This window comes from Bos grunniens, chromosome 19 (genome assembly GCF_055505025.1).
Source record: "Bos grunniens cultivar Pamir isolate PY7600 chromosome 19, Bosgru_T2T1.0, whole genome shotgun sequence".
Taxonomy (NCBI): Eukaryota; Metazoa; Chordata; class Mammalia; order Artiodactyla; family Bovidae; genus Bos; species Bos grunniens.
The window spans coordinates 44,054,529-44,080,047 of NC_141183.1; the positions used below are offsets into that span (position 1 = coordinate 44,054,529).

General features: G+C 50.4%; 1 protein-coding gene across 1 annotated transcript in view; it reads left to right on the forward strand.

Moving 5' to 3' along the window:
- The first annotated feature begins 14,552 nt into the window (after positions 1-14,552).
- The window catches only part of NOS2 (nitric oxide synthase 2), a 35,679-nt gene continuing 24,712 nt past the window's right edge, over positions 14,553-25,519 (forward strand). Inside the window, 6 exon segments of the mRNA XM_086360166.1 lie at positions 14,553-14,638; positions 14,640-14,789; positions 18,441-18,525; positions 19,317-19,439; positions 20,930-21,078; positions 24,653-24,815. Coding sequence (XP_086216292.1) covers positions 14,568-14,638; positions 14,640-14,789; positions 18,441-18,525; positions 19,317-19,439; positions 20,930-21,078; positions 24,653-24,815 — 741 coding nt within the window. The 5' untranslated portion in view covers positions 14,553-14,567.

The window sequence follows — 25,519 nt, forward strand, 5'->3', positions numbered from 1 at the left end:
AACCTTGGCATCTCTGTGCCTGTGGGCTTTTCCAGAGCCAAGGAAGGCTACCCTGCCCATAACAGGCCTTGGGGAGTTAATGCCCCTACCCTGTTCCTGGAAGTGATGCTCTAGAATTGTCGGGCAAACAGTCAGAAGTCTTGTACCTTGGGTGAGGTCTGGGTTTCACCTAGGTTTCTCTGTGGGGTTGAACTCCAGTTGCCTGTTGCGGTTACTAGCTTAGCATTGCACACTTGATGGTTATCTGTCCTTCCTTGCTCCCCTACTGATGTCCTCTGCACAGAATCAGGTACTAATTGCACCTTAATCTTTGACCTTTGAAGTACCACACCTCAGGACTTGCCCTGATGCCACGCCAAGTATTAATCCTCAATCCGAGAAGCAGCGAAGAAGGGCAGAAAAGGGATGATGTTCTGGGAAGCATTAACAAGAAATTGGGCCCTTAAAGAAAATTCCTGGCTGACCCGCCCCCGAGAGCTGGTCAGGTCATCGCCTACTGTGCCCAGCCTACCAGTGAAGTGCCAGGCTTGTGCCTGCCAGCATGAGTCATACTCCAGGGATTCAGCGATCAAAGCCGTCCAAATCCTGGTCCATCCTAGGTCTGTCCACCTTAGGTAACAACCGGGTCATTTCCAGCAAAAATCCCTCTGTTTCCAACTCCAAATTATCCAAGGTGGTATACACTCAGGAGACCTTGTGTGACTCACGCCCTCCAGTGGTTAGTCAACAAATGACAAGGGAGGGGCTCAGGGCCAGGGGTCTTGCATGAGCCCTAGGGTAACAGAACTGGAGGATCCTTAGAGAGCTTCTTCCCTTTGCCTTCCTTGGTCAGGTGAGGGGCATGAAGCCTAAACAGGACAAGCGACATCACAGGTCACACACAGGCACACGTGTAGAGAAAGAACCAAAGTCACACATCTCATGGGTGCTCCTTGCAGTTTTCTTGCATCTCACCTTGATAATTTTTGTCACACCTGCATACTACCTACATTATTATTTGCTCCGATACTTTCCCCTTAAACCGACTCCTCTTTGAACTTAAATAAATGTAATTCTCAAATCTATTTTTATCATTTCCCACCCATGAAATGTCAGTAAATGGTCATAGACAGTAAACACACTGATAAATACTTCAACTATTAAAATTAAAAAAGGTTACTCCAGGTACATGCTAAGTCATTCAGTCGTGTCTGACTCTTTGCGACCTCGTGGACTGTAGCCCACCAGGCTCCTCTGTCCATGGTTGAAGTGGGTTGCCATGCCCTCCTCCAAGGGATCTTCCTGACCCAGGGATCGAACCTGCATCTCTTAAGTCTCCTGAATTGGCAGGCGGGTTCTTTAACACTAGCACCACCTACCACTGCAAATCTCCTCTGGATTGGTCACGTTTAGGGAAACTTGTCATTTGATTGAAAAAGAGATCCCAGGTCATGCAGATATGGACCTTTAGCATCGCCAGTAAGGGCATCTACTGAGCATCTGAGAGTGCAGAGTGCTGAGGTTATTCATGGGGAGAGGGCATCCATGTCACCATCTCAAAGGGTAGGGGAGGTGGTACCAGACAGCCTGGGGAAGGAGGAGGAGAAGGGCCTAATGTAGCTACCAGGAAGGTCAGGGGCCTGCTGGCCTAGAAGAGGAAGTAGGCCAGAACGAACTGCTGTGAGACCCGGGAATGAGCTACTCTTGGCCTCAACTTCCCCATCTGCCAGGATGGGAACCCCTAGGATTTATTGAGGTGTCTGGCACTTTGAAGACAGGGCCTCATACTTCCCTGGTGGTACTGTGGATAGGAATCTGCCTGCCAATGCAGGTTACATGGGTTCGATCACTGGTCTGGGAAGATCCCACATGCCGTGGAGCAGCTAAGCCCGTGTGCCACAACTACTGAGCCCGCGTGCTGCAATTACTGAAGCCCAAGTGCCCTGCAGCCCGTGCCCTGGAACAAGAGAAGCCACCACAAAGAGAAGCCTGGGCTCCGCAGCTACAGGCAGCCCCTGCTCGCCGCAACTATAGAGAGCCTGCATGCAGCAATGAAGACACAGTGCAACCAAAAATAATAAAGAAAACCTCTTAAAAAAAAGAGAGGATCTCATTTTATCCTCAGGAAAATCCTACAGAGAAGCGCTTCCTGGTCTCTTTTGGCAGCTAAAGAAAGTGAGGTTAGGGGTGGGATGAAGGGATTTGGCCAAGGTCACCTGGCTGAGCTGGGCCTGGGACACCATTCACGACCTCAGGTTGACCTCACGGTCCCACGTGTACCAGGGGTGAAGGTAAGCCCGACTGTCTCAAGCCTTGCCGAAATGACATCACTTGACAAATCAGCCGTTGCAGTGCCTGCCTGAGGCTGCCTGGCCGCCCAGCCTGGCTGAAGCTGGGAGGCTGCTCCTAAGTCCTCCAGAGCACCCTGAGAGCAGCCAGTTCCAGGAATGGGAGTTCTCTGGATCCAGAGAGAGAAGGCTCTCCCTGTGGAGACAGGGCACTTAGCATCAGGGGAGGTTTAGGCTTTTCCCCTGGCCTGAGATGCCCTTTCTGTCTCTTCCCCCCATCTAAGTCCTTCTGTCCTTCTGTCCTCCCCCCATGGCCTAAAGCCCTCGAGCCCCCATCCCTGAAGATCTGGTGCCCTCAGGATCTAGGCAACACAGCCCAGCATTTGGCAGAGTACTGGAGTCAGCACGGAGACCCTCAGGGCAGAGGCCCCCTGGCTTCAGAGCTGGGAGCATGCAGAACCGCAGTTGTGGCTGTCCCGTGTTGATCCCTGGGTCCTCGAGCCAGTGTGGGCTGCCTCTCCGAGCTTCGGTGCCCTGCGACAAAATGAGAACAGTGACACTTCCATTGCAGGGTTGTCTAGAGGTTACTAGGCATGTAGTAAGTGCACAGATCCTCCAGGTAATCACTGCTTGAGCACCTACTGTGTACCAAGGTAATATAGTGATAAATGTGATAGAGCCCTCCTGTTCTCATGGAACTTGGGATATGCTGAAGGGTCACCCTCTTTCCCTTATTCTGGAGTGAGGAGGACAAAGGCCATGTCTTGAGGATCACCCCTCTGCTCACTAGCATGCTGAATCCTGCCTAACAGCCCCCTTACCCCACTTTATAAATACAGGGAGAACCTATCTCTGGGGTCTGACAGTTCTGGGTTCAAATCCCAGCTCTGCCCCTTCCTCCCTGGGTGACGAAGTGTCACCTTCCCTCTCGAACTGCAGATTCCTCTTCTGCAAATTACTGATTAGAACATGTGTGTGCGTGCTAAAATTTTAGTCGTGTCCAACTCTTTGTGACCCTGTGGACTGTAGCCCACCAGGTTCCTCTGTGCATGGGATTCTCCAAGAAAGAATACTGGAGTGGGTTGGCATGCCCTCCTCCAGGGGATCTTCCCGACCCAGGGATTGAACGTTTGTCTCTTATGCCTCCTGCATTGGCAGGTGGGTTTTTTTGTTTTGTTTTGTTTTGTTTTACTACTAGAGCCACCTGGGAAGCCCCAACTCTATCTGACGGCAAGTCAATCCCAGGATGAGGAAGCCAAGAAATTCCAGCATCAGCTGCTATCGGCATGGTGCCCTGAAGCACCGGTTGGGTAGGGTAGATGTTTTCTTCACAGCAGCCTTGGAACTTGCATCCCCACCCTCCTGGGGGCCCACGCGCCCTCTGCCTGCTCTTCAAACTGCGCTTTGATTTCCCCTCAGCAGCGTTCACCTGCTGCATCTATCAACAACAGACGGGCAGGAATGCGGCCTGTCGGGTGAGCAGGGCCAAGGGTGGAGTGGACCCAGAACGCACAGAACAGCAGATACAGAAATCCATGACAACCTTCAGGATGGGAACCAGCCCTGGACCCTGCAAACTAGAGCTCTGAGGTGAGCGGCCCTGTTTGTCCCAGCCCAGGGACTGTCTGCTGTGTGACTGTGGGTAGTCTCTTAGCTTCTCTGTGTGTACCATCCTTAGTGCTGTTTTTACTCCCCTCTTTGCCATTTGCTAATTAAGAGAGATTGGGAGAGTGGTGATGGTTGTACACCACCTCGTGTAACGCTTAAAAATAGCTAAAATGGTGAATTGTATGTTATATGAATTTTATCCTAATAAGAAGATGAATACATAAATGTAATGTTATACAGAGAAAGAGAATTGGGAATTTAAAAGCTAATGGTGGAACTTCCCTGGTGGTCCAGTGGCTAAGACTCTGTGCTCCTGGTGCAGAGTGACAGGGTTCGATCCCTGGTCGGGGAACTGGATTCCGCATACCGCAACGAAGATCAAAGAGCCCGCATGTCTCACTATGACCCGGTGCAGCCAAACTAATTAATTAATTAAAAAAACACAAATTTTTGCAGAAGAGTGTTGACCCTTATGAAGAAGGAAACTTTCAAAAGCAGGTCATGTCACCTGCGTGTGAGTGTGTGTGCACTCGAGTCATGTTTGACTCTTTGCAGCCCCATGGACTGTAGCCCACCAGGCTCCTCCCTCCATGGAATTCTCCAGGCAAGAATACTGGACGGGGTTGCCATTTCCTACTCCAGGGGATCTTCACCTGCTTGCTCTTTATCAAAAAGTAAATTGTTCCTCTCTGACCCACAGTGGGAACCAGAAATTCTTGTGTGATTACCTTTTTGCTCCATAGTTCAAAGCATTTTCTTGTATCTTCTTTACTCACTTTATCTTGGCCAGTCTTTCTAATGTGAAAAGTCAGGCCCAGAGACTAGAGGGCCTGAGGTCAGTCCTAGGCCTGATCTTTTCTGAGACCACAAAGCAGCTCAGTATCAGAACTGTCACCAGAACCCAAAACCTCTCAGGCTAAATGCAGCGTGTCAGGTGCTGAGTCTGGTGCTCAGGTCAGACAGTCACTGCTGACCCAAATGCCACCGGAGGCCAAGAACATCATGACTGGCAGATGCTGAATCAGAGCAAGACCCAAGGTGAGATGGCAGCCTCTGAGCTCAGGCTGGTAACCTGAACAGCATGCAAAGGAACAGGAAAAGGAAACAAGTAGTTATAGAGCCTTAACTCTGGGCCAGCTACTCCAGGGCCCCTAGAGGGGCACCACTCATCATTCACTCATCCACCATTCATTCATCTAGTGCTTCCGCAGTGCCCACTCCATGCTGGTCAGCAGGTGCTGGGGATGTTGGTTGATGGGGACAGCATGGTCCCTTCCTCCCCAGGGCTCACGATTTAGGGGGGAGACAGTCACCAGATCTGGGTTCCCACTTGACTCTGCCACAGATTCACCTGAGACTCCAGGTGCTTCGGTTTTCACACCTATCCCCAGGGAGGAGAATCAAAGAAGGCCATGGACACACAGGCAGCTGGCCGATTATAGGCATCACGTATTTCAGGGGGTCATGTAAAGGGAGGCCCCTTGTGGAGGTACCCTGACAAGATCATGAGGACACAGAGACACTCTCTGGGGACTGCGTTTGGGAGTGGTGTTCTTCATCAGGGTGGGAGCATCTGCGGGAGTGAGCCGGGGGCCAGCCTCAAGTGAGGGGCAACATACACACAGCCTGGGATCTCACTGCCCGTGCAGCCAAAGCCCAGCTATCACATGTCTGATCGATTAAACAACGGAATAACTGCATATTCTGAAGCAAAAACAGCCAGGTGTTTTGAGGTCAAGTACATAAGATTCTAGAGGAGTCCATGAATGGCAAGGAGCAGTACCCTTTCAGGGTTGTTGGAGGAGTTAAAGGATTAATACGTGTATTTGCTACAGATATAGCCAGAATATGTGGAAGCAATTATAGGGAACATGGTTAGAGTAAGACAAACTCCTAATTATCCCCCAAAACCCTGTCCTGGTACCCTCTCCCCTGTCAACCTTCCCTGAGCAATGCAGTTTCAGCTTCTCCAGCTGTAGCCCCCTTGCCTCACTGCACGGATCACTCCATATGCTAAGTCACTTCAGTCGTGTCCGACTCTGTGTGACCCCAGAGACGGCAGCCCACCAGGCTCCCCCGTCCCTGGGATTCTCCAGGCAAGAACACTGGAGTGGTTGCCATTTCCTTCTCCAATGCATGAAAGTGAAAAGTGAAAGTGAAGTTGATCAGTCCTGTCCAACGTTTAGCGACCCCATGGACTGCAGCCTTCCAGGCTCCTCCGTCCATGGGATTTTCCAGGCAAGAGTACTGGAGTGGGGTGCCATATCCATAATTATCTACTCTTTAAGCTTTGTACTCCCTGAACCAGGGGACTCTGTATCTCCCCTCAAGCAGCATTAGTTTCCCTGAACTGAACTGGCTAAAGCCAGCTAAAAACAAGAATGGTCTTGATACATTGAAACTCATTGAGGGCTACTCCTATTTTTCATTCATTCACTCATTCAACCACTCACTCTACAAAGATCTTTGGAGCTCCTATTCATTTCTTTATTCAGTAGTCGCTCAGTCATGTCTGACTGCAATCCCATGGACTGTAGCTTGCCTGGCTCCTCTGCCCATGGAATTCTCCAGGCAAGAATACAGGAGTGTGTAGCCATTCCCCTCTCCAGTTTTTTCCTATCTTAGCCATATCCAATTGATTAGAATCCTGCATTTAATTTGGAAAATGCAGGAAGGAAATGAACGGATTGTGACAGCAATGCATTAGGATGGTGAAAACAAGGGTGGGTTTTTTCCCCTCCATTTTTTACTTTTTCCTAACATAGTTATTATTTTTCTTTTATAATGGAACAATTCATACCATATAAGAACACTGTGTTTGAGGCACTGCAATAAAATGGAACTTTAAGAAAGTATAATGAAGTTAAGATATACTTTCTGTTATAAGAAAGGTTTTTTTCCCCTGAAGAAAACCACTATACCTGCCACCCTCCCTTACTCAGAGCTGAAGTGAGAGACATTAGCAATACCTGCATCTGACAGGTCTCTCTGTGCCAAGGGCTTTCCTTCCCTTCCAGAAAGCTCAAGCTGAATGATTCAGAGATCTGTTGGGAACACTGGCAGGACCCAGCATCACTGGCTTTCTGTAACCTGGGCATTTTCCAGTGTGTTCCATATTGTCAATATTCCTTGGCTTCCTGGTCTTCTGCCATGAACTGGAAAACCAAGAGGCTGGACAGAAATGAACTGGAGTGCTCCCTGCTGAGGTGTAAAAAAAAAAAAAAAATCCCCCAGAGTATGAAAGTGAGGCAACATGGTTTAGCTAAATAAAACTTGGCTTCATAATGACTCCTTTATTGAACCCAGTGCCCTGCTGATGAACCACCGCCTTGGACCTGAGACCAGGAAGAGTTGGGTTTACTGAGGATGTCACACACACAGTGATGTAACAGCAACATCAAGTCACTCAAAGGCCAGTCATAAATTAGCTAACTGTATACCCAGCCAGGAACACTCCCTAGGGAAAGAAAGAAAAAAACTCTTATGCAAAACGGCTCCCTGGATGCCACAGGTTGGGTATAAATTCCTCTTAGCTGCTGATATAATCACAACTTTGCAGTGAGTTGAAGACTGAGACTCTCTAGCCCTAGAGAACTCAGTGTCACTGGTCTGAAACCTCTCAGCCACCCTTGGTGAGGGAATTGGGCAGCTATAGACGGTTCCAAAGTTCTCAGCGTGAAGATCTCCCGAGTTCTCTTGTCCATACCCTGCATAGGCAGTGTGGCCGGCTCCAAGGTGAGTTGTCTTCATTTCTGGGGAAGGTACTGTTTTGAGAGGACTCTGTTTCTTCCTGTTTGGGAAGGCTCAGAAAACTGTGGGACTTTTCTGCCTATAGAGATAAACTGGTGGGAAAAAAAAAATCTAAGAAATGCCAACATGAGGTTTGGCATCTTGTTCATATTTTGTTTTCTGCCAAATTTGCTGTAGTTGCTACATTTCAAGGGAAAACATTTGGAGAATGGGGAGTAATCTACTGAGAATTCTTTTTTACATTGGTGATACTGTCCAGTCCTTGTAACATGCAGCTTTAGGGGAAAGGTAAACTAAATATTATTAAGCCTATTTTATGGGAGAAAAAAAATGAGTCTTTTAAATAACTTGAGCCAGGTCACATAACTAGTAAGGCTAGGATTTGAACCCACATTTGGGAGGTCTAAGAGTCTTTTTTTTTTTTTTTTTAACTTATTTATTTGGCTGCAGTGGGTCTTAGTTGCAAGATTCAGGATCTATGGACTCTCTAGCTGTGGTACACGGGCTTAGTTGCTCCATGGCATGTGGGATCTTAGTTCCCTGACCAGGGATTGAACCCACATCCCCAGCATTGTAAGGTGCATTATTAACCACTGGACCACCAGATAAGTCCCAGGCTCTACGATTCTAATTCCCAGGTCCCATGGGCCACATCTCACCACACTGGCTCCCAATGCTTTTTCCATGGAGGAGATATGCAGGGGTGGGTGTAGGGGATAGGAAGGTGTAGCGGGTGGGGCAAGCCCAGACCAGAACTGGGCCTCCACTTAGGTCTTCTTCTCTGATCCTTTTTTAAAAGAAGATGATCTCAAATGTTGAGAATTGAGTGCATTTTTCCCCCACAAATAATTATCCCCCCCCCATAATAACAAAGGAGCAGGGATGTCCCTAGCGGTCCAGTGACTGGGACTCTGTGCTCCCAACTCAGGGGATCCAAGTTTGATCCCTGGTTAGGGAACTAGATACCACATGCCAGAACCAAGAGTTCACATGCCACAGAATAAAATATCCCATGTTCCAAAACTAAGACCCGGTGCAGCCAAATAAATAAATAAAATTAAAAAAAGGAGCAGATGGCAGCATTGATAATAACTGCAAAATCAGAAAAGAGTTAGCACAGCTATGACTTGAAAGCTTTCCCCAGTGATAGGTGCTCTGCCTGCAGGGCCAGGCAGATGGTATTCCGATGACCAGCGGGTTCCTCGCCACCTTGCTTCAGGTCAACCGTGAAGCTCGCCAGGTCCCATTCAAGAGGCTCACAGGGTTTGTGCTTTGTCCTTATTGAGTTATGTGTTCTTCCTTTAGACAGTTACGTTGTTTTGTAGAATTAAATCCATAGGATCCCTGCATGCAACTCCAAAAGAGGAACAGAGGTCGCAAAACCCCGATGAAGTGGCAGTTCATGACTTACGAGCGTTATCCCCTGCACTGATGCCGAGGTGTGATAAACCAACCACACTGAGAAGGCCCAGGCCTGTCGCCTCTTCCCCAACCTCCCGTCACGCTCTCCCTCTCCTTCCTCAGCCTGCCGAGAAGAACCTCCAAGCTTAAATCCAGGCAAACGACGTGCTTTGCAAGACCGCAGAGATGGCCTGTCCCTGGCAGTTTCTGTTCAAAATCAAATCCCAAAAGGTGGACTTGGCTACGGAACTGGACATCAACAACAATGTGGGAAAATTCTACCAGCCCCCGTCCAGGTAGGCTCTCCCCTGCTGCCTGCCGCCTCCTGCTGGGCGCCTCCGGGTTTCCATCTCGGAATTTCTCTCTGCTCCTGGCTTCTCGCTGGAGGTCTGCTCTCACCAGAGGCTTCTCTGATGTCCCTGTCGGGGTTTGGTGCAGCCACTGTTGCACCTGACATTATGTGAAGGAGGAAGGGCCATGGCACGGTCCTGGAGGGAGCGTCTGATATGCAATACCTGACTTGAGAATGGGGGTGGGGGCAGTAGAGGCCAGTGGTTAGAACCAGGCAGCATCGTGGCCGACACCCCTTCTGAATTGCCAGTGCGCGTGCCTCACTGGTGATCAGCTATCTTGACTATCAACCTGGGGAAGGCTACCAGGATGTTCCCAGGTGGCTCTCATGGTAAAGAACCAGCCTGCCAATGCTGGAGACATAAGAGATTCGGGTTTGGTCCCTGGGTCAAGACGATCCCCTGGAGGAGGGCACGGCAACCCACTCTAGTATTCTTGGCTGGAGAATCCCACGGACAGAGGGGCCTGGCGGGTTACAGTCCATGGGGTCACAAACAGCTGAACGTGGACATGTTAGATAAACTATATCCAAGCCCTGTGCTGGGCCTCACTCACTGGCTCTGAGATATCTCTCACCAGCTGGGTGACTTGGGGCAGGTGAACTTCTCTGAGCCTCAGATGTTCTCATCTGCAGTCCAGGGAACCAAGGCGACCCATTTTGTAGCATTTTGAGGATGAAATGGGAGTGGGAAAGTGAAAGTGTAAGTCGCTCAGGCGTGTCTGACTCTTTGCGACCCCACGGACTGTACAGCCCATCAGGGAAGCCCCATGAGAGTGGGCATGTAGATCTATCAGCAGCGTGCCCATAAAGAGCAGGCACTCAATAAACGCAAGCGTTTATTATAACTTAGCGAGCACTCACTTTGGGCCAGGGCCGTCTAGGGCCCATTGCAGGGGTTGCCACTCAACTGCCGTCCTCCAGGGCTCTGTGAAGTACAACGTATTGTCTCATTTTACAGTTAAGGCAACAGAAACTTTCCGTACGCCTGGAGTGACTTCCTTCAAAGTCCCTTGCACCTTGTACAAGAAGCAAGCCAGAGATAGAACAAGAGAGAATTAGAGTGCCAGCCTGCCAATCAGTGGAAAGGCTTCCAAAGCTAGGAGAACTCATGGCCTCGCACTCCACGTTGAGGCTTACTCCCTCGGAAAGACAAGTCCACCTGTGATAACACCACAGTCTGAGTCAAACCAAAGCCCCAGGCTTCACAGAGCTCCCGGGGAGCCTTCCCCCTGGATCACAGTGGGCAGGACGCCCCCTGCAGGCAGGCAGCAGGGCAACCCAGAAAAGCAGCACCAGTTAGAGCCTGGGCTTGCATATAAGCAGGTGTGTGTGTGTGTTCGTTGCTCAGTTGTGTCCGACTCTTTGCAGCTCCATGGACTGGAGTCTGCCAGGCTCCTCTGGCCATGGAATTCTCCAGGCAAGAACACTGGAGTTGGTCGCCATTTCCTTCTCCAGATAAGCAGGTGGCTTTACTACTTAGTGGCAACCTTAAGCCTGTGGCCTTTGGCAAGTCCCCTGGCCTTAAGCCTCAACTGTCTCATCTGTAAGAAGGGGTAGGAATGCCTGTGTCCCGGGGTTGTGGTAGGAGGTTATGTGAGTTTTCACATGTAAACAACTGAGCTGCATGCCTGGCAGAGTCCGTGCTTCATAAACAGCATCTCTCTCAGCTGACAGCACTGTAATTGCTGTAGTCAGTAGGACAAAGTTGAGCAACATCAAACAAAGTCCCCTCTAGCCACTGCACAGGAGTGGGAGGCTCAGTGTGGACGTGGAAGGGTGGATAGACTGGGAGGAGGTGAAGAGACATAGTAAAGACATTCCAGAAAGGGGGCAGGGTGGCCAAAGACTCCGAGACACAAGCCAGCGTGACTGTGCTGGGGCCCGGGGTGGGGGTGGGGGTGGGCTGGGATAGGAGAGGCCATGCCGGAGCTTGGGAGCTTGAATGTAGAGCAGGGGGGTTGGATTTTTCTCTGCTTGCAAACGGGAGCCATTGTGGATTCTTGAGCAAGATCGTCCAGATAGAGAGTGTGGGTTTAACTGGAGGAGAGAATGCTGGAGACCAGGCGGTCTGGGCTGTGGTGGCCAACGTGGCCAGGAGGCCCAGGATGGGAATGCGGGGTTGGGTTGCCTCTAGATGTCTTCCTGGCCCTCCAGACTCAGATGCTGCAGTCTGAGAGCAGTTCCATCCTCCTTCTGGGGTCTGTGAACCCCAGGGGTCTGCCTTGATTCTTCTTGGTCATTTCTGCCTTTCTTCACATCTTGATTGCAGCCCTGGCCTCTTGATCTCCCCTAACTGCAGCCCCCACATTGGCTCTGACCTCTCTCACTCTAACTTGCCTTCTAGCAAGCCACACTCTGGCTCTAGAGTCTTTAGTGGCTCCCTATTGCCGGTCGCCACATGGAGGCTTGACTGCTGGGTTCTGGCTGATCACCATCCCAGACCAAGGGTCCATCCCACCTGCTCAGCCAGGCCTTCCTCACTTTCCTGTACATGGCACATTCCTCCCTTGATCCATGCAGACCCAATCCATCCCCTAATCTTTGAGATCATCTCGAATCCCCCTCCTCCCCTAATCCTTACAGTGTGGCCTATAGGCTGTGGCCTTGAATTTCAGACCCTCTAATAGCATTGACTTGTGTTTTGGGACCATTCAGGAGACCTGAGCTGTAGGTTGACTGGAGGCAAACCAGCTGACTTATCGCATCTTTTAAAGCTGGGCTGGGCTGGAAAGAAGTACTCAAATCAGATATTAGAGATGATTGGGAGAAAACACCACACATTAATTCATTTAACTCTCCCAACAATCGAGGAGGAAGGAATTTTTGTTGTCCTCACATTGCATCAATGAGGACACTGAAGGCTAGAAAGTTTAGGTACTTGCTGAGATCTTGTCTAGATCTTTAGGTACTTGTCATTAGCAAACGACAGAGGCAGGATGTGAACCCAGGCAGGTTGGCTGATGACCACTACACTGGCTGCCCTGCTCTGGGTTCTGGTCATGTTCCATCCATTAATGACAATTTGCTGAGGGCTACTCCTCTCACACCTTGCTGGGGAGTCACAGGGCTGTCGGTGAAGCTTCTGTTTATCAATTAAGTAAATAATATATTGATATATATTAAGTAAACAATATATTGCATAGCATGTCTGTGTCCGACTCTTTGTGACTCTGTGGACTGTAGCCCACCAGATTCCTCTGTCCATAGAATTTTCCTGGCAAGAATACTGGAGTGGGTTGTCATTTTCTTCTCCAGGGGATCTTCCTGACCCAGGGATCCAGCCCACATCTGTTGCTTCTCCTGCATTGGCAGGCAGATTCTTTACCACTAGCGCCACCTGGGAAGCCCATTCATTGCATAAACAGCAGCTAAACAGAACAGATACTGTTTAGAAAGTCCTTATTACTGTGCTGTCTTCTCTGATGGCTCAGACAGTAAATAATCTGCCCACAATGAGGGAGCGCTGGGTTCAATCCCTGGGTCAGGAAGAGCCCCTGGAGAAGGGAATGGCAACCCACTCCAGTATTCTTGCTTGGAGAATCCCACAGATTCCCACAGTTGGACAGAGGAACTTTGTGGGCTACAGTCCATGGGCTCACAAAGAGTTGGACATGACTGAGTGATTAACACTATTACTGTGACAATAATGAGGTAGGAGTTATTATTAGCCTTATATTACAAGGTTGAGTGACTTCCTTGGACAACATCTGGAAAGGGGAAGAGCTGAGGTTTGAACCAAGTCTAAACTCCTAACTTGGACACTATACGGACTCTCCCCGATGGCCTGGTGGGTGCTGGGCTGAGAAAGGCACAGAGGAAAGAGACCCAGTTCCCACTGCTGGGGAGAGGGTGGGGGAAAGGATGTCTTTCTCACTGGTTTGGGGAAGAATACACACAAACCGGAACATTAAAGAGCATTATAAATTAGGGTGAGGTGGACAGAGAGGTAGACAGGGGGTTACAGGAGAACTGGGGGATGCTGGGATCCATTCTGGGAATACTGTAGGGGGCCTGGCCTGGCTGGAGTGTGTGTGGGGGTGGGGTAGGGGATGGGAATGGGGAGAGGGCTTTAGAGAGGAGGCAGGCCCAGCTGGACTTCACCTAACGGTGGGGTGGGGGTGGGGAGAATGTTACTGGAAGAGGAAGCTGCAGCACAAAGGGGATTTTATCCTGAAAGCAATGGGAGCCAATTAATGTGTTTTGATTTGGAAAAGTAATTTTAAAATCCATTCAGGTGTAATAAGACCCAGGACTTTGTATGTGAGTAATGGTTCTATATTTTATGAAAACAAATGATTAGGAAGTGAACATGGGGCGTTCGTGGGCCTGTGTTTTAGAGACAAAGGCAAATGTTGAGAACATCTAGGTGAAGTTGAATGGGATCTGGGACAAAATCAAGGTGGGTTGCAGTAGGCTCAGAATAAATATGTATCCTCTTTCCACGTTAATTTGGGTTTTGGATTAAACACACTGGAGGACGCATAGGAAGGCTCCTCATACTCTGGGGTCGAAGGCTGCTGCCCTGCCTCTGTCTGGACCCTAGGAATTATCCAGCTCCCGGTATAAGGAGCTACACACAGAGGGAGCAAGGTCCGTGGCCCCGTTGCGCCTTCCAGGTAATGAGGACCAGGAGCTTGAAAGGGACCTGAGGAAGCCCCTGGCCAGCCACGCTGACTCCCACTAAAGCTCCCCTCCCCGCCCCCCAGGTCTGCACTTCTTTAAGGCTTCTTTCCTGGAATCGAAATGAACATGCAGGAAAGAAATAGTACTTCCTGGGCCAGCCCCAGAAGGTGGGAGAACTTCAGCTGTGGCCTGGGGCTCCTGTGAGGCCTTGGGCAAGCTCCTTCACTTTTCATGGCCCTGAGCTTCCTATCAAGTGAGGATAACAATACAGAATTGCCTTCTTGAGTGGAGTTAGTAAGGGGAAGATGAAATAACGGACAGGAAAGTTTGCTTTGTAAACTATGACGCACCGTACAATGAGAGTTATTATTATGGTCATTAATGTTCCTTCATGGGGAATAACAAACCCAAGGCCGGAGTCTCAGCCCAGAGACAGGCCAGTGGCATCCATAAGGCACACCTTCCCGCTGACGCCCGCTGGAGCGGAGGCGCAGGGCGAGGGGCGCCCGGCCCGGACCAGGCAGCCGCCGGCCGAGCGGACACTCTGGCCCGGATCCAGGCTCGGGATGAAACCGAGTCTCTCGCTCCGCCCCGGGGCGGGGGCTGCGGGATCTGGCGGCGATAAAGGGGCCAGCGCGGCGGGGCGCGGGGCGCCCTCCGAGCTGCGCCCACCGTCGGGCCATGCGCGAGGGGCTGGGCGCCGCGTGCGAGGCCGCCCGGCCCCGGCTCTGCCGGCTCCTCCGCAGGATCCTCCGGCCGCAGCCCGCCTGCCGCCTCCGCCGAGCCAGGTACTGCGCGGGCCGGGGTCCACCCTGGGAGGGAGGCTAACTCCGGTGCGCACTGAGCCTCTCTGAGCCTCGGCTTTCCGGGGAAAACAGGAGGGTTGGGATATTCGCTCTGTAGGATTCTGATGGGAATTTACTTAAAAATTTTTCCTGGTATAGAACGCATCAGATCAGTCGCTCAGTCATGTCCGACTCTTTGCGACCCCATGAATCGTGCAGCACGCCAGGCCTCCCTGTCCATCACCAACTCCCGGAGTTCACTGAGACTCACGTCCATCGAGTCAGTGATGCCATCCGGGGTTGCAACTCAGTAGCCACCAAAGACCCAGAGAAACCCCACATGCACACCTGAGAGGTGTCTGCAGGCTGTGTGGGTGTTTCAGCACTTGGGAGCTTTCTAGATTTCAACACTGGGGCTGCAACACCCGTTAGGATAGATAGGGTTAGAGAGCAAGGAGGTTCTTGTTTTACAAGTAAGATCCATTTCCCAGAACGCCTCCTGGCCCCCCTCCTGGCCCCCCACCGCCCGTATATAGAGAAGGGGACCTGTGGCGAAGTTGGGACCACAAGGGAATCAGCTCCGGAAGGAGCCACCGACTGCAGCTCTGACCTCAGCGCCCTGTCGCTCGAGCACCTGTGGACATTGCTGGGTCTGAACAAGAGCTGCACTTCAGCTTTCCTTTTGATGCCAGATCCTTAGGGTCCTCTGTTCCCGTGAAGGATCAAGCGGGACCCAGCACAGCTGTGGATTTAGCCAAATTGCAGTGTCTGGGTGGGCACCGCAATAATTTGGCAATAAGTATCCAGAACCAAAGAGTCAGACACAGCCTAGCGACTGAGAACGCCTGCATTCCAGAACCTTGATATGTTCACCCTCTGGGTGAACCCTTATCTTCCAGCAACTAACCCAAAGAAATCCGCTTACTAGGGGAGAAAGGAGACTGTGCATAGCTTCGTATATTCATGCTTCAGGTTAAAAAGAAGTTTCCCAATTACGGAAGGAATTCAGAGTCACTGAAGAAAGTTGGAAAAACAGACGCGGATAAAGAAAAATTCAGATCATCTGTGATCTTATCAGTGCTAATCACTGTTACTAGCATTCTCCCCCACCACCCCCAGGTGTTTTTCTATGCCTTTGTATACATACACACTCACACGCACACAGAGCCAGCATCAGGTCACATATAGTGTCTGAGGCATTATATATAATAGTGAAGAAATCGGATGCTTCCTAAAATCCAGCCATAGACGATGGGGTCAGACTCACTATAGTCCATTGGTAGAGAGGATTTTTAGGTAACTTTTTAATGTGTGTGTGAGTGTGTGTTAGTTGCTCAGTCATGTCCGACTCTTTGCAACCCCACGGACTGTAGCCCGCCAGGCTCCTCTGTCCATGGGATTCTCTAGGCAAGAATACTAGAGTGGATAGCTGTGCCCTTCTCCAGAGGATCTTCCCAACCCAGAAATTGAACCTGGGTGTCCTGCATTGCTGGTGGATTCTTTACCATCTGAGTCACCAGGGAAATCCCAACATTTTAAATTGGGGGCAATACTTTTGCTAAGTGAACAAGGACATTGTTTCTCAATCTAAAAGTTACTATAGACCAGTAAGTGTTGCAGATTCTCCAGTTCTGTCAGTTCAGTTCAGCCACTCAGTTGTGTCTGACTCTTCACCACCCCATGGACTGCAGCACGCCAGACTTCCCTGTCCATCACCAACTCCCAGAGCTTGCTCAAACTCATGTTCGTTGAGTCAGTGATGACATCCAACTAGGCAGAAGTAAAGGAGAAGAAACAAGAATAAAATGGTGGAATGAGGTGGGGGGTGATGGTAAAAGCTTGAGAAGAGCTGTAAGGCATTGCCTCCCTGAGGACCCCAGCCTCAAAACATCTTCCCGTGTAAGCAGCCCCATGATGACAACTCAGTCATGGCTTACCTGTTCTGAGTGTCCAGATTACCCTGTATTGGCTTTTTTTCTGGTGGGGCACACCAGACCAGACCAGTGGGGTGAGAATAGCCAGTCACAGGGAGGGCGTGGTATAGGCCCACTGAATCACTTGAATCAGAATGAAGATGCTTTCTGATACATACTCATTTTCTCTTAAAGGGACACTGTCTCTTTATAGTTATAAATCATTCAATGCAACCATATAATATATGTAGTTAATTACATAATGCTAATGTAAACGGTTGTCCCTGGTGGCTCAGAGGGTAAAGAATCTGCCTGCAATGTGGGAGACCTGGATTTGATCCCTGGGTCAGGAAGATCTCCTGGAGGAGGGCATGGCAGCCCACTCTAGTATTCTTGCCTGGAGAATCCCCACGGACAGAGGAGCCTGGTGGGCTACAGTCCATGGGATTGCAAAGAGTCCAACGCAACTGAGTGACTGAGCACAGCACAGCACGATGTAAATGGTCATTACTTTTTCTAATAACAAAGCAGCACACACTCATTTGTCATTTTCCGACATCACAAATGTGTATAAGGTGGGAAATGAGCGACCTTTGTAGTCCTCACTAATCACCTTTCCCCTGGGATGTGTGCGCACCCTAGAAAATACTGTAGAGAACGCGGGACACAATAAGCTTTCTTCCTGAGATGCCCCAGGAGGAGGCATGTGTGGGGTGTGACTATTAGAGGGGTGCTCACACTGTCTGTTCTCTGTAGTATATGTAGGGAGAGCAATCCTAAAATCCCAAACCGGAACCAATGGTTTCTGAGTGATTTCAGACTATTAGGGCTTTTTCTTCTTCAAACGATAGGCTAAATTCTTCTTCTTTTTAAACATATTTATTTGGCTTCACTGGGTCTTAGTTGTGACATGTGGGATCCAGTTCCCTGACCAGGGGATTGAACCCCAGGGCCCCTGCATTGGAAGCTCAGAGTCCCAGCCACTGGACCACCAGGGAAGTCCCAAGTTAAATTCTTTTAAATCTGTTGTTTCCAAGCAAATATAACCAATATATTTTGAAAGTATCCTTATCTTCCAGAAATACTCAGATATTTACGGATGGCATGATGTCTCAGACTTGCTTTAAAATGAGAGCGAGGGCTGGGAGAGTAATGTTGAAACAGAATTGGCCGTGGGTTGATAATTGTTTAATTGGGCTGAATCTGGGTGACAGGCTTATAGGGGTTTATTACACTCTTCTCTCTAATTGTGTCTGTTTAACATGTTCCATAATAAAATTTTAGAATGAATAAACCAGGATGAACCAAGTGCTATAAAGAAAAAAAGCTTAAGTCCCAAAGAGGGAGTGGGTGGGGTGGCGGGCAGTACTGCTGACCTGGGAGGGCAGGGTGGAAGGAGCTGTCCTCTGCCAGCTCCACTCTGTATCACGTTTGTACCTGCCTTCTGAGGGAGTCATCTTCACAGAGCTTCTGTGGGTCACCCTTTGGCCTGTTAGCTTTGGCTCAGCTCCCCTCTGGACTCTTTGGCTTTGTTGGGGGGGCAGGTGAGGGGAGAAGAGGAAGCAGGGTGGTGATGGTGCAGAGGCTGCCTCCTCCACCACGTTGGCTGGAAACCATGACGTCCACTCTCACCCTCTAGACCTCACTCCCCGCTTCGTCAAATGAGGGCTGGCTGAGGCGACCCTGAGTTCCCTCTCTGCCCTCGGACGCTCCATCTCATGAGAGCTGTTTCCTCTTGCAGTCCAGTGACACAGGATGACCCCAAACGTCACAGCCCGGGCAAGCACGGGAATGAGTCTCCCCAGCCCCTCAAGGGGACAGTAAAGGTCAGTGAGTCACTCGGGTGTGGGAAGCCCCTTCCTCCCTTGCCCAGACAGATGTGGTGGGCAGCCTGGTGGATGCTGGGGTCTGGGCAGTGAGTAGAGACCCAGGGACACAGGTGGGGGCGAGGAAGAGCTTTGGGAGAGAGGGGGTGAACCATGGTGATCAGGAGTGGTAGACCCTGACCCCACCAGGGGGGTGGGCATCTGGGTGACATGCCTGTGTGGGCAGGCAGACCTGGGAGGGAGCAGACCACTCGTGGAGTCAGAGTGAGACCCTCAGAAGTGATCCCAGACTTGGCAGCTGAGCCTCCAGCCCCAGCCCCAGCCTCTGGTCCAACGGTTCCGTCCTCCCTGCATGGTTTGGCCCTTAGTGTTCCACAGAGGTGGGCAGAGGACTGGTTTGCATATTCTTCAGTGCCTCCCTGAAGGCCGTGATCCCTTCTTCCTTGTCCCGTTTCTATTCTTAGGATTAGCGGCTGTGATGGTAATCTGTGCCGTGTAGACCCCTTAATCCCTCCTGTTGCAATTCCCCTGAGAGAGCATTTGGCAGACTCTTGGATGAGGACAGGAGCCTGGCCAATGGCCCAGGCACCTGGAGCTCCCAGCAGACTCTGGCCCAGGTGGCCTGGCTACCGGAAAGGGAGGAGGGCCGTGAGCTGACACCTCGACCCGTGTGCCGCCCGCAGCTCCCCGCCCACCCGAGGCCCAAGCAGGGCCTCAGGGCTGGGAGAGACCCCTGTGGTCCTGGGGTCGGAGGCACTTAGAAACCCCTGATTTTTTTCCCTCCCTCTTAGACGTCTCCAGAATCCCTGAGCAAGCTGGACGCACCCCCGTCAGCCTGTCCACGGCATGTGAAGATCAAAAACTGGGGCAGCGGAGTGACTTTCCAAGACACGCTTCACCAGAAGGCCAAAGGGGTGAGCAGTCTGAGGAACTACTTTTCTTTTTTTTTTGGGGGGGGGTTCCTTGGGTCTTAATTGAGGTATGTGAGACCTTTGTTATGTCATGCAGTCTCCAGCGTGGGCTCAGTAGTTGTGGCGTGCAAACTTAGTTGCCCTGTGATGTGGGATCTTAGCTCCCTGAACAGAGATTGAACCCGCATCCCCTGTATTGCAAGGCAGATTCTTAACCACTAGACCACCAGGGAAGTCCCTCGAGAACCACTTTGTCCCAAACTGGCAAAGCCATCAAGGCCGTTAATGAATCAAACAGATGTCCCCCTCAGCAAACCAGACAGCCATCTGCTTGGTCAAAGGTTACTGGGAACAAAGACTCTTGTTTCTCGTGAAACAGTAGGACTAAATGATGCTAACTCTCTGTTAGCTCCACACCACCCTCCCACCCACCGTCCCTCCCCCTACCCCAGGGATGATGGATAATCCAGAAGGTGAGATAAAGAATTATAGGAACACATGAATTCTTTCTCAGAGAGACAGATTTCATCATTATATCAGGGAGAATCTTCTAACAGAATTGCCCAAAGCTGGACTGAACGACATCATAAGGTAGTGAGCTCCCTGTCATGAAAAGGATTCAAGTGCTATTGGATAGGGAGATTGGAGAGGGGTTCCAAGCATCCAGTGAGTAGTTGGACTAAGTGCCCTTTAAGGCTTCTTAACTTCTAGGTTTCTTATTCTAAGTTTATATGCATTCTGTGATTGTAAAGTAGGAAAGGATTGAAAATTTCAAGGCCATGAAAGCAGAATCATTTCCCACGCCTTCCAGGAATGACCACTGTTCACCTATGGGTGTGCTTTCTTTCAGTATTTTTTCTGTGCCATTCCCTACTTCGGGATTTGTACCTTCTCAGTTCATTTTGGCTGAATAGCAATAGTTTGTCCCCAGGTGTCGTATCAGCTTCTTTAAATGAGAAGATAGTCGAGATGTTCCCAGCATTCGAACTGTTGACTTTGCTCTAGGTCTGGGGCTGGCTGGGGACTTCCCTGGTGGCTCAGTTGTAAAGAATCCGCCTGCCAATGCAAGAGACCCAGGAGCCTCGGGTTCGATCCCTGGCTCAGAAGACCCCCCTGGAGAAGGAGACGGCAACCCACTCCAGTATTCTTGCCTGGAAAATCCCATGGACAGAGGATCCTGGAGGGTTCCAGTCTTTGGGGCTGCAAAAGACTCACAACTGAGCGACTAAAGAACAACGACTAGGGCTGGCGGGGGGCGGCCCAGCCCACAGTCCGTGGTGTTCAGCCAGTCAGAGGAGAGGAGATATGGATGGGGGAAAAGCCTGGTCGACCCCAAGGAGAAGGTGCCACAGAGGTAGAGAGGGGTGGTGGGGAGCTGGAACAGTCAGAGTGGAAGGAGGTGGCCAGGAGAGCTGGCCCTGGAAGAGGATGGCCATCAGTGCCTGTGCTGAGGAACCAAGCGATCAGCCTCACCACCTCTTCTTTCTTTCCAGGATCTCTCTTGCAAGTCCAAGTCTTGCCTGGCATCCATCATGAACCCCAAAAGTTTGACCATAGGACCCCGGGACAAGCCAACCCCCCCAGACGAGCTTCTACCTCAAGCTATCGAATTTGTCAACCAGTATTACGGCTCCTTCAAAGAGTAAGGCTCCCTTCCTTCAGCATCACTCCCTCTGCCTCCCCTGAGCTCTCTAGTCTCCTGCCATCTCCCTCTGACCCCAAACCTCTTTCCTTCCCAGATTTGCAGTGAATCCAAGGCTAAGACACAGCTTTTCAGGGAAAAGACCTTGGATAGGTTCTCAAAACCATAAGAGAAAGGAGCATGGCCGTAGTGGTTGAAAATGTGGGTTGGGTGTCTAAACGTTTGAGTTTGGATTCTGCTCAACCAGTAGCTGGTTCTGTATTTTTGGGAAATCTATTTCCCAAATAGATCCTCTCTGCATCTCCACTTCCTCATAAGTCCAAAGCAGGGTCATGATAAAACTGTTCCTAAGATTGTTTCAAGGATTAAATACGTTTGAAACAGCATCCTGGCGCAAAGCAATGAGTCGATATGCAAAACCTTTTATTATGAGATGTTTGAGATAGAAGGGACCTCGGAGACTACCGAGCCAAGCCCTCCACCTCCAGGTGTGAGCCAGGAAGCCCAGTAGCAGCTAGAGTTCAGTCCCAGCTGAAATTCAGGCTGCTTGACTTGGAGAGAGCTCTTTGCACTGTTTTCTGTGGGGATCTGTATCTCTGAGTTGCATAAAATATATGGCTCTTAATTTAAGTCCATTAATATCTAGAAAGGCCGAGGGAATGAATTTGCTGTTTTATGGGCTGGGACGGGAGTGTGGTTTTTACGATGCAGCCCCACAAGGCACTTTACTGTAGGAAGTGAGCCACAGAAATACCCTGGGATCCAGTGTGGCAGAAAGATTGGCTCCTGGTGATGCCACACCCCCTTGGCTCTGACCTGCATTGTGTGAGCTGGAAGGGACCTTGAGTCTATGAAAGAGGTCCTTATCTTCTGGGGCCAGTGATCCTCCAGCCTGGTTGCCCAGTAGTTGCTGTTAAGGACCTTGTAAAATACTGGTGCCAGGGTCCCCTGGGCAAGGGCATCAGCTTCTCAGGAAGTGGGGAGGGGGCGGACATCCTTGTTCTCTACAAGCTCCGGAGGCAATTCTAAGTAGACTGGGAACTCCGTCAGGGGTTTGCTACTGCCTGTGTTGTGTAAATAGAACCTCTGCAGACAGGCTCTGTCACTGGGAGGTCCAAGGTCCTTAGGTTTTCCGCTCGGTTGTTGACTAAGAAGACTTTCAGGGTCCAGGAATTTTCTTTTAAGATTTATTTATTTTATTTTTGGCTGTGCTGGATCTTTGTTGCTGCACATGGGCTTTTTCTAGTTGAGGTGAATGGGGGCTGCTCTTCATTGGGGTGCATGGGCTTCTCACTTTCGTGGCGCACAGGCTCTAGGCGCTCAGACTTCAGCAGTTGTGGTGTGTGGGCTCAGTAGTTGTGGCACACAAGCTTAGTTGCCCTGCAGCATGTGGGATCTTTCCAGACCAGGGCGGGAACCCGTGTCCCCCACATTGGCAGGTGGATTCTGAACCACTAGACCACCAGGGAAGCCCCCAGGAATTTTCTCAACGGGCTTCACTGGGCCACTGTTTTGATGTCCTAGGTATGTTCTGGACTCTGCCTTGTACGTAAGGCTCACCACAGCTCTATGGGACTGGTGCTGTTATTATCCTACCTGCTCTACAGGCAAGAAAGCCAGAGCCCATGGAGAAGTAACTTGTTCAAAGTCACACATTCTGAAGTCCCAGAGCTGGAATTCGAACTCAGGCATTTTAAGCCAGAGCCCTTGCTTTAAAACTCAATGATCTAGCATCCAGCTCTTTGATTTTGAAGGCTCTGACTTCATGCTGGACCTAAGGGGTTCCTGCTGGTGCTTGGAAGGCAGTTGGGGGGTTGTTAGCTGGGGAAGCTACAGGGCTGCTGATGATAGCTATTCAAATCCATTTGCTTTTCACAGAGGGAAGAAGTTTTCACAGTCACAAGTCCGTGCCTTGGTTTCCCCCAAGAGGTCTTGGGGGTGTGAGTGACAGATGGCAGCCCATTCCCACACCTGGGCCAGTTCAGTCTTTCGTAGGTGAAGGATTATATAGTCAGAAATGATAACTTTCTGAATGTTCTTTCCAAAGCCAGTTTACAGATGCCAAAAGCCACTCCCTTTTTTTCAGAACTAATAGGTGTCATAGCATTTTAGTGCCTCAGAAATGTGACTGTTTGAAAACAAAGGTATAATGTAAACCTCTAAAGGAATTGAGTGAAAACGTAATCTTTTCTTAAAAAGTCATATATTAACACTGCCAAGCGTGTTGGCAGCATCAATGTTCTGGTAGTTGCTGCTGTTTTCATGCTTGGATGCAGAATGAAAAACATTGCTAGAAGCTTTGTTTGCAGGTTGTGGGGGGAGGGCTGCCGTTGGTGGGGCAGCCTCAACCTCGCCTAGCAGGTCCTTATGCGAGGAGTGTCCTTGAAGATAAATAGCGCCGAGTGTTTTGTCTTTGAGCTTTCTTCTTTAATCAAGGAAGAGTTGTCGAGACACTCTTCGTCCACTGAAAGGCCATTTTGTCCTGAGCTGTCCACTCTCCTTAATCAAGAGTTCATTCCTTAAATAGTTTTGTTTGTGGCACTTTCAGACGTCTTTGATGCTGATTGGAAATCTCAAGGCTGCTCTGTGTGCATGTGACTCAAAACCTTCCTGGCTGTGGGATGTTTTTACAAGCCTGGGAGGGGAGGGCAGAAGCCAGCTTGGAAATCTCACACGGGAGAGCTGGCCAAGTGGCACCGGGTTTGAGAAAGCTTGCTGTGGGGACCCTGCGATGCTGGATGACACTGTGGCGGACACCTCCTTGAACCACCCTGGGGCCCTGACGGCTGAGTCCTGAGAGCTGATTCCTGTCCGGACCTGACCAGGAAAATGTGGGCAGGCCCTCCACATCTCTGGGCTTGTGATCCACCCCCTAGGGTGGAAGGTAGAAGGTTAAGAGCCTGGGCTTGGCATCAGGGCAACCCGAGTCTGAATCTTGGGCTTGCTTTTTGTCACACTTCTGTTTCCAGGCCAGTACTTAACCTTCCAGATACATCAACTATAACAAGGACACAAAAATGCCTCTGTCACAGACTCGATGGGACCCTGACTATGGGTGGCGTTGCCCAGTACTTGGCTCATTAGTGACTGTTCAGTGCAGAGGAGCTGCTGGGGAGGAGCTGACTCATCTCTTAACCAAGAGAAGGTGGATTGGTGCTCCCCTGGCCAAGAAGCAGGATGTGCCTGCAGCCTGATGGATGCTGGTCTGGGTCTTGCAAGACCATTGAAAAGCATTGCACTCCTCGCTGAGATGAGTATGACTAGAGAAAAGGTGCCTGGGATCAGGACCAGCTATGTAACTTGCAAGACTCAGTGTGAAAATAAAAAGGTGGCTTCCTGTTCATGAATGATTAAGAATTCAAGACAATCAGAGCAGGGCATTAAGCCCAGCGGGGCCCTGCTGAGCTCGGTGCCCTGGACACATGCCCATGAAGCTGCCCTGGAGGGGACGGTTTCTCTGAGCGACATCTTGCCCTCCTGGTGTCCTCGTTCAGTTCCTGCTTCTGTGGATTGAATCAGTCTCCATTTAAAGCCATCTCATTGTTGATCTTCCTGATGTCTTCCTGTCCCGCAGGGCAAAAATAGAGGAACATCTGGCCAGGGTGGAAGCAGTAACAAAGGAGATAGAAACAACAGGAACCTACCAGCTGACGGGAGATGAGCTCATCTTCGCCACCAAGCAGGCCTGGCGCAACGCCCCCCGCTGCATCGGAAGGATCCAGTGGTCGAACCTGCAGGTCGATGCCCTTAGACGGAGGAGGGGGGAACGGGAGAGGAAGCTGGGGGGTGGGCAGGCGGGCCCTGAGCTGGCTGCAGGGTCTCTCTCCATCCCTGCACTTGAGATGGGGACTCACAGACACCCCCCCAACCCCCCAGAGTCTAGACTCCAACCTCTGCACCAGGATTTCTAGCCCATCTTTCTCCCTTGTGTTAAATCTGAGACTAAATGCCAGCATGAAACCAAATGGCCTTGCTATTGTTATTGCTGTGGACCCAGTTCTTCACCTTGATTGAATTCTTGTCTTTTAGAAAACATTTTCTTCATCCTAGCCTCCTAGGTCATCTTTACATTTATTGCTGGGTAATTGTGGGCTTCCTGGGTGGCTCAGTGCTAAAGAATCCGCCTGCCAATGCAGGAGACGCAGGTTTGATCCCTGGGTAGGGAAGATCCCTTGGAGGAGGAAATGGCAACCCACTCCAGTATTCTTGCCTGGGAAATCCCATGGACAGAGGATCCCATCAGGCTACAATCCATGGGGTCACAAAAGAGTCGGACGCAACTTAGCGACTAAACAACAACAACAGTAGTGAAAATACTTGGACAGAAAAACAGATGAGAAATGCCAACAGAACGGGCTCTGGCTGTAAAGAAATGTGCTGGAGGCCATGTGTGAAATGTTTAAAGCAACTAGGCTGTGGAAATCATGGTGCTTGAGAATCC